Source organism: Podarcis erhardii, assembly GCF_964252035.2.
Source record: "Podarcis erhardii genome assembly, chromosome: 9".
Classification (NCBI taxonomy): Eukaryota; Metazoa; Chordata; class Lepidosauria; order Squamata; family Lacertidae; genus Podarcis; species Podarcis erhardii.
In genome coordinates, this window is record NC_138512.1 from 80,033,221 (window position 1) to 80,046,117 (window position 12,897).

Genomic DNA, 12,897 nt, shown 5'->3' on the forward strand with positions numbered 1-12,897 from the left:
TGAGCACTGCACAAGCCCATTTATGATCCTTTTTTTAAAAAAAAAGATTTCCTCCAAAAGCAACAATTTCTCAGTTCCTTGCCTGCTAGTCCTGACAGTCGGTGCACACAGGTGCATGCAGGTGGGTGGACCAGGAGACTTTAGAGAGCTGGAAAGCAGCTTGCATTTATTTAAGAGGCAAGAAAATAGATTCCGCTTCTTACCGAACTTTTCAAACCCAGGGGTGAAATCAGTGGAGTTTCTGGGGGTCCTGAGAAAAGGTTTCAGCAGGAATGTAGCACATGCCAAAGATGTTTGGTCAGAACACTCTGGCGTTCACACCCCCTACCACTAAAAATGTGTCTAGTCAGAAAGTGTGCATGCCAGTTGAAAAATGCACACACAGAACTACTCAGATGTCCTTGTCTCCAAACAATGTTTGCATAATGTGCAACTGGAGGAAAGGGAAGTTGTTTTAACTGAAAATTGTAGAGGCCATCAAGAGCAAAAGTCAGTGTGCTGTTTACTCCAGGAATCCAGGCTCTGTTTGTGTTGCCATGAGGTTTAGGTAAAGCTATTTCCAATAAAATGCAGCTCCTCTGGAGAGAAAGCAAAGGTTACACGAGTAGCCAGACATTAGGCCAGCAGAACAGACGCAGGCCAGGCTTGCTTCATCTCAAGACACTGTTGTTTGAAGGATGACCAAAGGGACCTGTGGAGTTTGGCTACACTCGCCACCCAGGCCCCCCGACAGCCTGCCAGAGCAGCAAATGTTCTTCCCATTGACAGACATCTCAAGCCAGTGAGGTCATGTGGACCCAAACATGCCCCTGTCACCCACTCACCCGCCACCCCTCGGAGCGCAGCTCCCAAGCCAGGCCTCCCAGCTGTGCCCTGCTCAGCCTCTCAACAGCCGTGGCGCCTCGGCTCCTGCGCTCATGAGAGGAGCCTGGAGGCCAACTCCACGTGGTGCCATCTTTCACCCCGAGGGACTTCCGGGACACCGTCCAGAGATGGATTAACGGCAGCAAACAAGCCTGAAAGACTAACAAAGGCTCAAGATGCTTCGTTTATGCTGCATCAGACCAAAATGGCTCTCCCCTTTGGAAGACAAGGATGAAGCCTGTTGACACAAACCAGCTGCAAAGACAGGAGGAAGAGGCAGGAGAGTCCAAGGCATCTTTCAACTGTTAGAGAGACAGATCTTCAAACTAAGTACCTGACCCCCATCTGGCTGAGCATAGGAGAAAAGAGGCTCCCATCTCACTGACAGCCAAGCAAGTCAGACAGTAGTCAAATATTCGCCAACCAAACCGGCCTTTCGGGAAAACTAGATTTTTTTGGGGGGGGGGATATTTCCCCTTGCAGCTTGCTTCACAGGTGCGAGGAGAATGAAGCTGGTACATCAAGAGGGGAACTGATTAAGATATAAATTAGCACATGCGCTCTGCCTCAGTAGAAAGAAGGCAAAATGAGACCATTAAAAAGAGACTTAAAATGGGGAAGATGAAGGGCAGTATTGTTAGAAGAAACCCTCAAATCCATCTCTACTTGGTCATTTAGACATGATGATGATGATGATGATGATGATTTATTCCTTTTACTCCGCCTACAGCCACTCTGGCAGGCTTCCAACATAATATAAAAAACACAACCAAACACCAGACATTAAAAGCTGCCGGTGCAATGGTTTTATGCAAGACATTTGCCATGGGTATATTCAGAACGTGATTTGTGAGGATCCTTGTCAAAATAGGTTAGGAGTGGGGGCATTACCCCTTCTATATTGCAGTGGCTGAAGGAGGGGGAAAGGAACCAAAAGAAGTTTCCCACAGCCAATCGGAAGCCAGGGAAGCCCCATCGGGCGTTCGGCTTCCAAAAGAACGGTCGTAAACCAGAACAGTCACTTCTGGGTTTCGATCGTTCAGGAGCCAAAACGTTCAAGAACTAGGCTGTTCGAAAACCAAGGTATGATGTATATGCATCAGGGCAGCAAGAGACCCAGTCTGCTTTCGGCTGAACAGGACCACGGGGCTTCCCAGAGGCAGGCTTTCTGTGGGATGAAGCCAGGCGGCAGTAAGTTACGCAGAGTGAGAGGCAAAGGCTGAGCCATGGGGCACAAGCCCCTGGGAAGTTCCCCTGCACAAGCAGCCCCACTGAAGCAAGAGGGAAGTGAGCGCCCAGTGGGGCTTGCTCTGGGTTGCAGGACGGGAGCAGCTTTTGCGTTTCCGGTCTCAGAGGCCAAAATGCCTTGAGCCGGCTGTGCCATTTGCCCTTCCGTTCTTGGGGTGTCTGCCCGTTTGTTTCAGTGAAGCTAAGACCTCCAGACAGACGCTGTCACATTTGTCACGCCGGCCACCGTTATGAGCTTACCTTTTAGATTTCATTTGCTCTCTTAATTTGCTATCCATTTCCAGAACTAGAGCAGAGGAGACACAAGGATACAGAAGTCAGTAAGAGAAGAAATGGGGTACTGGTGCCCTATCTAGAGCCATGCAGACGCTCTTTGCTTCGTCTCTCACCAGGAAGGCACTGCGTGAGCTTATCCACTGTGGCAGAAATATTGCGCTGCTGCAGCCGGCACTGTTTCAGCTCTTCCATCGCTCCCACCAGCTGTAAAAGAAACCTCCGTTTAACCACTAGCACTGCATTCCAAGTCAACTTTGCTTGCTGCATACCAAAGGCTCAGAGGCAACAGGACCATTTTCTGTTCCACCCAACCATCCATTCAGGATCAAGAAACGATGAGGAAAATGGATCAGGGTATTCCTGGCCTATGTGGACTGTAGCTGTTGCTAGCAAGCGTGGCCTACATGAGAAGTCGTTTCCAACATACAGGGCAGCAAAGGAGGAAAGGCAGAGGGAGCCGGAAATGCACTTCAGGCAGCTGCAGGTGGCAGAGGGAAGGTTACCAGCAAGGAACACGTCAGAGCAGAGAGCGGAGAGGGGAGAGGGGAGAGGGGAGAGGGGGGCTGGGCCACGGAGCTTCTCACTCTGGGCTAACTAACTCTTCCCTGTAAGGCCTCCCAGAGAGGAGCTCTCTTGCACTCACATTTCCCATGCACCACAGTCTGAAATCTGGATGTTGGGCGTTCTTGTACAGACGTCACCAAGGAGGCATAGAAAATGCATGCAAGGGAATGTGCCATCTTCCAGGTGGGAGAAATGGCAGGCAGGCAAGGAAATCACAGCACACAGTGACCTTCCACCTGGGAGTCACACACTTTCCCTGGCACACAAGCCCAACATGTCTGGCACCAATACAATGGCCAGAGCCCACACCTGATGCTTCCCCCCACACACAACACTAGAACCCTGGGCTTACTTTTTTGCTTTCCATTTGCAGTTTTCTGTTTGTGTCCGTCACTTGATTCTGCAAAGAGAAAACCACATCGTTGTTTCAATTAGCACCTAGTTGAAAGTCTTGGGCGTCAGGCTGGAAAAGGAGGCTGCATGAACTGGAAGATGCTCCTTGGCTTAACAAGCCCACACGAAATCTTGTCATGCAAACTGATCCCAGATACCGGGAAAAGTGAGCGTGGTTATGAAATGTCACCAAGGATTGGGAGATGTTTTAACAGAAGCAAGAGCATTGTGACACTTTATTCATGACCGACAACACACCTCTTTGCTGGGCCCCAGGGTCACAGAAGAAGGCCTGAGATGCTCTTCAGCCTCCCCATGCTTCAGAGAGTACACACAAGGCAATCTAGAGGTCAAAAGTAACACAAATGCATCCTACCAAGGCATGCACAGGCCAGCTGAAATCCGTAGGTTTAGTGTGAAAAACCGATGGAAGAGGGCCAGTGAAATAGGCCTCTGAAGCAGCCCTAGTGAGCCCAGAAGTGAGGCTCCAACTGGAAGCCGCCAGCCCAGACCCAGCGCTGCAACAGACTGCAGGCCACAGGTGGGAGCTTAGCACCTCAATCCCAGCAGAGTTGGCAATTCATCAGCACACAAAGGGAGAACTAAAACTTATGCTTCCCATGATCTGAAGAGGCAAAGGGAGGGCCGAGTTTCTCCGACTACACACAGGAGCTGCTCAGCCTTCTACAATATTGAGCAATGGTGCTGGTAGCCAAAGGAAAAATGTGGAAGAAAATAACTTTTGGTCTCAGAAGTATGAATGGCTGCAAGGGGAGAGACTTCAACAGTCAAGTTACGTACATCAGCCTTGAAGCCAGGCATCTTATGATTAGACTGAATGGGAAGATGCAAGTTGGTCCCCTGACAGCTGCCACCAAACTCTCACAAGCCTCTCTAAGGAACCTACTATTTCCTTGGACAGGGCATGAATTCACAGACCTCACTGGCATAGAATTTGTACCAAGCAACGTTTTAAGCAGGCTGATATAGTGGAGCTTCAAAGCCCACCCATTCACTGGCTCTCCCAGGATCAATGAGCTTTGATGCTCTACTGTATCTGGGCATGGGAGACACAATTTGCAACTCAACCAAAACACCCGCTCAAGCTTGCAGCTCAAGGGTTTGCTGCCCTGAGCCAAACAACTGTACCTCCTCGTTCTTGTGGCATAAATTTCAAAACACTTTGTGCACCAAACGCACCAGAGATCAGTGTTATTTGCAGAACGAAGTTCTACTTTACTCCCCCCACTTTTAAGGCAGCCACAGCTATTACTCAAGAGTAAATAGCAAGCAGTAATCCTGCAGAGAGCCAGTGTGGTGTAGTGGTTAAGAGCGGTAGTCTTGTAATCTGGGGAACCGGGTTCGCGTCTCCGCTCCTCCAAATGCAGCTGCTGGGTGACCTTGGGCCAGTCACACTTCTCTGAAGTCTCTCAGCCCCCCTCACCTCACAGAGTGTTTGTTGTGGGGGAGGAAGGGAAAGGAGAATGTGAGCCGCTTTGAGACTCCTTAGGATAGTGATAAAGCAGGATATCAAATCCAAACTCTTCTTCTCTTCTTCTTCTTCTTCTTCTGCATACCAGCATCCAACCCAAGACTGTAGCGCATTCTCTGCTGCTCCACTTGAGGTTCTCCTTCAGACCAGCACACGTAGGTTGCTGCCTCCTCTAAGGAGCTCATTGCCCCGTCACAGGAATCCTAAGCACTGCCCACAGTGATGGATCCCATTCCTTACCTTGAGCTTTTGGGCTTCTGCCCTGACTTTCAAGAATTCAGTGATGGCATCCACAAAGCCCTGGTAATGGAAGTTGCACATCTTCTCGATTTCACGGTCGTGATTCCGGATGCGAGCGTCGAGTTTCTCCATGAAGCGTCCATGCTCCTCACCATCATAGACAGACCTGGATGAAACGCAAGGGGGTTGGGCAGAAAGACACCTTCAGAATCCACTCTCAGTCACTGAACTTCACTAAATTAATCTGAAGGAGAGCTGAGGGTGGGGAGGAAGGGGAGAAAGGATGCGCTGCAAGACCTTGCAATTTTACTGCAAGAGAAAGAGTATGATTTCCACCACAACAAGATCTGCCGTTCGGGTTTTCCCCCACTTCACTTCCCTCGTCACAGAAGTGCAAGGAATTACTCAAGAGACAGGAGTGAAGTGGTCTCAATTATTTAGAAGAAAATACGAATTATTTTAAAAATGTCTGCAGCAATTTATTTGGTATTTTAAAGGTTTATATCCTGGCTTTTAATCTAACAGTGATCAAGGTGGATGACAGCAGAGTGAAATACACAGAGAGAGATAGTACTATGGTCATCACATGGCGATTCACAAATAATCTTTCCATCTGCTATGAGCAGCAACCGTTCAGAAAAGAGAAGCTGCCACAGGACCGTTTAGGAAGAGAGAGTCAACACCGCATCTGCATGGCTGACTTTGCCACCTGCTTGCTCAGCCGCAGAATGCTGAATGGGAGGGCATGGAAGGGAGGGAGGGGTGGGAAGGCAAAGAATAAGAGGAGAACAGTCCGAGGATCTGGAACACAGCATCCAGAGCCAGCAACGTGATGAGAGAAGAAGCTGGTAGGCGGACAAGAACATCCTTGGCGCAAAGCTGGACTGCGAGGTCTCAGCATCCAGAAGAAAGCACATTGAAAAGGAGTACCCAATGAGGAGACGCAGAACAAGCAAGCAGCCACTCAAGCAACAGGTGTTCTCTCCTTCTCCTTCCCCTGCAACTCCACACACACACACCCCCAAATCCTAGGGGACTCTTTGGAGCAGATGGGGGGCATGCAGAGGGCTGGAGGGCGGAGAAGGGAAACTGGAAATCCTGTTGCACAACTGCCCTGAGACCTCCAGGGACTGCATAGGGCAGTATATAAATTCAATAAATAAACAACAACAACAGGGCAAGCACCTCTGGATGCCCTAAGAGCTGTTCGACCTCAGTTCTGGGCACCACAGTTCAAGAAGGACACGGACAAACTGGAACGTGTCCAGACGAGGGCAACCAAAATGGTCAAAGGCCTGGAAATGATGCCTTATGAGGAACGGCTAAGGGAGCTGGGCATGTTTAGCCTGGAGAAGAGGAGGTTAAGGGGTGATAGGATAGCCATGTTCAAATATATAAAAGGATGTCACATAGAGGAGGAGGGAGAAAGGTTGTTTTCTGCTGCTCCAGAGAAGCAGACACGGAGCAATGGATCCAAACTATAAGAAAGAAGATTCCACCTAAACATTAGGAAGAACTTCCTGACAGTAAGAGCTGTTTGACAGTGGAATTTTCTGCCAAGGAGTGTGGTGGAGTCTCCTTCTTTGGAGGTCTTTAAGCAGAGGCTTGACAACCATATGTCAGGAGTGCTCTGATGGTGATTCCTGCTTGGCAGGGGGTTGGACTCGATGGCCCTGGTGGTCTCTTCCAACTCTTCTATGATTCTAGGATTCTATGATTCTATGATACAGTGCGTTCAAGCCCTAGTGTGAGGCAACAGAAGAAATGCGCTCTCTTCTTGAATTCTGATTTATTATCTTATACTCCAACACTTCGGTTTAGGATTGCTTAAGCGTTCTCTGCAGTTCGGAATGCAGCTGCTCCTCTGCCTCCCCTCACAACCAGTACAAATCCCATGCGCGCTTACCTGGGAGCAAGTCCCACTGAACTTCCCCTCTGTAAAGACATGTATTGGAGTGCTCTGACAGAGACCCCTCTTCATTACAAGACACCCTAAACAAGGCGTTTACAGTGGTACCTTGGTTTATGAACTTAATCCATTCCGGAAGTCCGTTCTTAAACCAAAGGCATGCTTTCCCATAGCAGCGGGGGACTCAATTTACAAATGAAACACACTCAACAGGAAGCGAAACATGTTCTGTTTTCAAGCTAAAGTTCACAAACCAAAACACCATTCTTAATCGAAGTTGTTCATAAACTAAGCTGTTCTTAAACCAAAGTACCACTGTACTGGGGACTTGTCCCATTATCACGCTATCTTACATCTCCCAGTACTAAATACAACTCTGAATGGCACGATGCAAAGCCAAAAACCACTAGCAGATCCCCAAGCAGCTTCCTGACTAAAGATGTAAGATTTAACAGAACTACAGTGATACCTCTGGTTACAAACTTAATTCGTTCCGGAGGTCCATTCTTAAGCTGAAACTGTTCTTATCCCTAGGCGCGCTTTCGCTAATAGGGCCTGCCTCTGGCGTGCAATTTCCGTTCGCATCCTGGGGCAAAGTTCGCAACCAGAAGCAGCTACTTCCAGGTTAGCGGAGCTCGTAACCTGAAGCGTTCGTAACCAGAGGTACCACTGTAGTAAAGCCATAAAAATGGCACCTCCATTTCACATTCCCGCTCCCACAAAAGGTTTGGGGGAAATTAAAATACAGTATATGCATAGCTTGTTTTATCATCATCTACCATAAAACATTTCTGCTGCAAGGACATGAACAATTCTTGTGGCACCTTAAAGTTTCATTGTGGAACAAGCTTTCCTGGGTTATAACGCACCAGAGCCTACGTCTGGGCTCCAGTGGATGGCAGCTTATGCCTGAATAAAATTTGTTAGTCTGTAAGGTGCTGTAAGCCTCTTTGTTGCTTTTGCTAATATTCTTAGCTTTCGCCAGTTAGGAAAATATGGGATGGGATCCAGGGTGGGGATAAAACGAGAAGATGAAAATGGAAACCATCAACATTGTAGTAAAATTTTATCATCTGGTCTTAGACACAGTATGTAGACCTCAGCATTTTCATGTACAAAGGGAGGAAACTTGTTTTTTTATACAGGGGGGAAACTAAAAACAAGCACTCTTGTAATTAATGAAAGGTGATAAATCTGGATATTAGTATATCTTCATTAGACACAGGCTGCAGCCTGGTGCATTACAACTCTCATCTGAAACTAGCAATGTGCCTTTTTTAAGAAAGGAGAGCCTGCCATCTAGCGACCGCTTGGGTTAGTCCTAATACACAACTCTCTTCATCGCAAGCTTGCACTGGGGTGAGATGGGCTAAGGGAGAGGGAGCCGATGGAGAGAGGGCATATCCCTCCTATTCGTGAAAAGCTGCCACATAGCTCAGCCACAGCACGAGCCCAAAAGAATTCTTAAAGCTGGTCCACGCACTCTCTCCGCATCTGAACCCTGGAAATAAAGTGATTCCACATTGTCTTATTGCATATACAGTGGAACCTCTGCTTGCGAACGGGATCCGTTCCGGAGGCCCGTTTGCAACCTGAAAAGAACACAACCCACGTCTGCGCGTGCGTGGGTCGCGATTCGCCACTTCTGCGCATGCGCGTAACGTCATTTAGAGCATGCGCCGCGTCTGTGCGCGCGCACGCAGCAAAACCTGGGAGTAACCCTTTCCGGTAGTTATGGGTCGCTGCGGGACGCAACCTGAAGCAAACATAACATGAGGTATGACTGTACATGGCCACAAACCAGGAGGCAAAAGCAGCTCTGACATGTCCCCACCTGACCATCCTGCTCACGGCATGCTGGGGTCCCAACTGACAAGTCAGGCAATGCAGCGGCCCTGTTTATGGAAGTTTTTAATGTTTGATGCTGTATTGTCTTTTTGATATTCAGTTGGAGGCCGCCCAGAGTGGCTGGGGAAGCCCAGCCAGATGGGTGGGGTATAAATTTATTATTATTATTATTATTGTTATTGTTGTTGTTGTTGTTGTTATTATTATTATTATTATTATTATTATTATTATTACAGGGAATTACTCACATGCAACCCACTGCAGGTCCCTTTCAGGAGTAGCCCAAGGAGCGAGCCAGGACATGGCAGCATGAGCCACAAACACAGGAGCCCTGTGCAGGATATAAAAGGATGTCACATAGAGGAGGAGGGAGAAAGGTTGTTTTCTGCTGCTCCAGAGAAGCGGACACGGAGCAATGGATCCAAACTACAAGAAAGAAGATTCCACCTAAACATTAGGAAGAACTTCCTGACAGTAAGAGCTGTTTGACAGTGGAATTTGCTGCCAAGGAGCGTGGTGGAGTCTCTTCTTTGGAGGTCTTTAAGCAGAGGCTTGACAACCATATGTCAGGAGTGCTCTGATGGTGTTTCCTGCTTGGCAGGGGGTTGGACTCGATGGCCCTGGTGGTCTCTTCCAACTCTATGATTCTATGATTCTAGGATCAGACCAGCTCCCCCTGCCCCCAGGTGGTTATATGGATGACACATAATTCTCTTCTATAGTCTATTCAAAGCCCCTTGGAAGACATGCCGAATGCCAATGGACTTTTTGGTCACCAGAAAGTGTGATGAGCATGTGCTGCAGCCACTCTGCCTAAGCCGGAGGGTCCGCTGACAGGTGCAGGTCTAAATGTGACCCCTTTGCTTGTTAGCCACTTTGCTGGCCCTAAATGAGGAGCTCCCAACTGAAATCCATTTAGGCAGGAGGAGCCGGCAGCAGGGAAAACCAAGGACCCCAGGAATTCACATGCCGGGACAGCCTGATCACTTTCTGGGGCACGGAAACGTCTCGCTTTTTGGTTTCAATTAATAAATGGAACAAAAGCCTGGACTTCAATTTAAAAAGGCAAAATATGCCACGATGGTTTTTAACCTTCAGACATTTTCTTCTCATTAAGCGACATAAAAGCATTAGCATTTTGTTTATTAGAAGAAGTTAAAAATAAAGTGGAACAAAAAGCGAGCTGCTTGCTTAATGCACAAGTATGCAAACAGTCACAGCGTGGGCTGGGAGAGGTCAGCAAGAGTTTGGATGCCCCAAACCTGCCCCCCCCCCCAGCACCAAGAGCAGGAAGGAAAAACGCTCCGTTCTTCATAGAGCAGAGAGCACGGGCAATCCCAGATGAAACAGGCCACTCTATTGATCTACAGAGCTCCATCCATGAGCACAAAGGAGATGCAGGAGGAGGTTCCCAGCCATAGGGCAACAAATGCAGAGTCTAGAGGGAGCTGGGAACCTTCCGACAGCTGCAGATGGTGGAGCTGGAGGATCGCTGAAGGAGACATGTCAGAAGGAAACAGGAGAGTAGCCATGGAAGGCTTTAGAAGTACAGAAGAGGTGTTTCTGCTGGGTCCTGAGCTGTACAGGAAACCAACACGGCAATTTAAAGAAGGGCCTGGCAAGCCACCCCTAGGAAAGTTGAGGGGGCTGTTACTAGGACCACTGCTAAGCCAGTTGGCCGCACTGAAATGTTCTAAGGCGCAAGAAGACCCTTCTACGCAGCACAGCTCAGTGATAAGAGTGAAGGGTTCAGAGACCCCAGCCTCAGGGAACAGGATGAGGAGGTTGTGGCCTTGTTGGGGCTTCATGGGGCAAAGCCAGGAAGCGGGCGGTTGGTGGAGGATAGCGAGGAATGGACAAGACTGCCTGCCAACAGCATCATCTTCTGGTTTTAACCACCGTGACCCCAGGCCCCTGCTTTTGCTAATCTCAAAGGGGGAAAGAAGATATACAATCTTCGCACTCACTTTCTGGGGTCAGCCGGCTGCGTGCAACTTAAACTGTGGCTGTGTACCTGCAGCCACAACCGTACTGTTCTCAATTAGTGACAGATAATCCAAATTGCATATGCTTTGGGACTTGGCTGCCAGTCTTCCTTATGGGATTTTCTTAGCATATTGTTAAAGAATTGAAGTAGAAAAAAGGGCTCCCATCACTCACTTGACATCTTTCACCTTCACCTTACTATTGGCCATTATCAAAACCAAAAGCCCAACTGGTTATTACGGGAACCCACAATCCACCAGGGGCTCAGGAGGGCCAAGAAGGCCAGATCTCAATATTCATGCGTGGGATACAAACCAGTTTCGGCTGCAGCAAACACAGTCTGCCTGCAGAAATGGACAAGCCAGCAAGCAGACACAAGCAAAGAGCAATTGGTGTGAGCCCGTGTTAGAAACTCAGATGTATAAGCTACGTGCCAAATGGCTTTTTAAACTAGGGTTACAGTCACCAAAACAGAATGTCTACTTGCCATTTGGAGGCCAGACAGTTCAAAGGTTGTATTTTTCAATACGACTTTTTGGTTCCTAACAGATAGCACTCTACAGGATGTGTTGCTAGTATGTGAAAACAGGCAAGATCCAATTATCCCCAGGTATGCATGATGGTGGAGATGTCAGGCACCATTCTGGTGCCCAAGTATCTTCACCAGGTTGCAAGTGGCCAATAGCCAGGTGCAAAATGCGCCTGGCCAATTTCGAACACCGCCAATGAGCCGCTTTCAGAGCATGCGCATGAATAATAGCATTTTTAGGTCAACGTAAGATGCAAACTTCATCTAAACAGTCAGGGAAAATCCACAGGGTGTGTGGGCTTCAGCCAGTGAACCCCAAGATGACCATCTCCACCGCTAACATTTTCTATTCCATATATGCCCAGAGGCTTTGAGCCTGGACCCCTGGCTGACCAGGGAAAAGAAACTGTGAAGCCTCTGCTAAAGGCCAAGCCAATTAGAAGGAATAAGCTCAGCCACCCTGGAGCTGCCGAGTGCCAGCAGATCCAGACCCAGCTCCATCAGAAAGGAAATAAAGAACAATGCCTCCAATTTAAGCTGCAGGAGAGCATTTTTGGTTTCAACGTTCTTATTAGGGAACATGCCTTTTGTCATCTGGGGCTACAAGAGAAAGATGGTTTTTTGGGGGGTGGGGGAGCTCGCATATGGCCTCAGTGAGTGCCAGGAAATGCAAGGAGCAACCCAGAAGGCAGGCGAGCCAGCCCTGCTCCAGCCAGCACAGATCCCCCCAACTGAGAACTATGGAGAGGGAACTGGCCACAAGCGACACTTTTCGCTTCCCTCCTTGTTGAGGACACAATGGAAACAATTCCCCCCAGAACAAAAGCGGTGCGTCAGCAAGCAAGCCCGCCTCTCCCAGGCCCTTTCAAGTTGGAAGGACAGTTGATTCGCACCATGTGTAGGGTTGATGGGAACAAGCCCTACACCCAGGCGAGATAGATTTTAGCCCCTCCAAGCTGGTTGATATTAAGGGAGGGAGTGAATCATCTTTATGATGCGCTGTAAACAAAACACACTGGCCGTCACAACGGGAGGCATCCAGCAGTGCGCCGCAGCGGGGCTCGGAGCCGCTTGAAAGTGTTCGTGCCGTGTGGGCCATCGCTGGGAAAAGTGTTGCGCTCTAATGAGAGGCAGGCTCAGATGGAGGCGGCTGGGGTGTCCTTCACTCATTTCCGCTTTCCCTCGCATGGTGTTCCAGAATGACCAGGCCTTCAGGAGGAACAGCGCAGGTGGCCAAAGAACCACTGCCCACAACACAGGCTCCCCAGACCCGTGGGGCAGCCAGCATGGAAAAAGCTGGCCTGCGTGAGCTGGAAGCAGCCAGAACCGTGTGGGATCTGGCCCACCCACCTACCCATTTAGGTGAAAGGATCCGCATTTAATCCCCTCTCTGTCTCTCTCTCTCACATATACACACCAACCTATGTAATCCAAACCAGGAGGCATCACAAACTAAGTAGAAGCAATTCAAGTTCCACTACCCTAAGGTCCTTGCGGAACAAATCTTTCCATATGACTCAAGGAAGCCATGCAAAGAACGTCTTACCA

At 48.8% G+C, this 12,897-nt stretch overlaps 1 protein-coding gene across 2 annotated transcripts in view; it reads right to left on the reverse strand.

The window, feature by feature from the left end:
• Positions 1-12,897, reverse strand: part of EXOC6B (exocyst complex component 6B) — a 218,729-nt gene that overhangs the window by 184,057 nt on the left and 21,775 nt on the right. Inside the window, exons 2-5 of one of the 2 annotated variants that reach the window (XM_081876792.1) lie at positions 5,078-5,243; positions 3,305-3,352; positions 2,502-2,592; positions 2,353-2,398 (exon numbers count right to left, since the gene is read on the reverse strand). In XM_081876792.1, coding sequence (XP_081732918.1) covers positions 2,353-2,398; positions 2,502-2,592; positions 3,305-3,352; positions 5,078-5,243 — 351 coding nt within the window. Of the gene's footprint in view, positions 1-2,352; positions 2,399-2,501; positions 2,593-3,293; positions 3,353-5,077; positions 5,244-12,897 lie in introns of those variants that run through there. The other variant, XM_081876793.1, reaches the window with a different exon arrangement.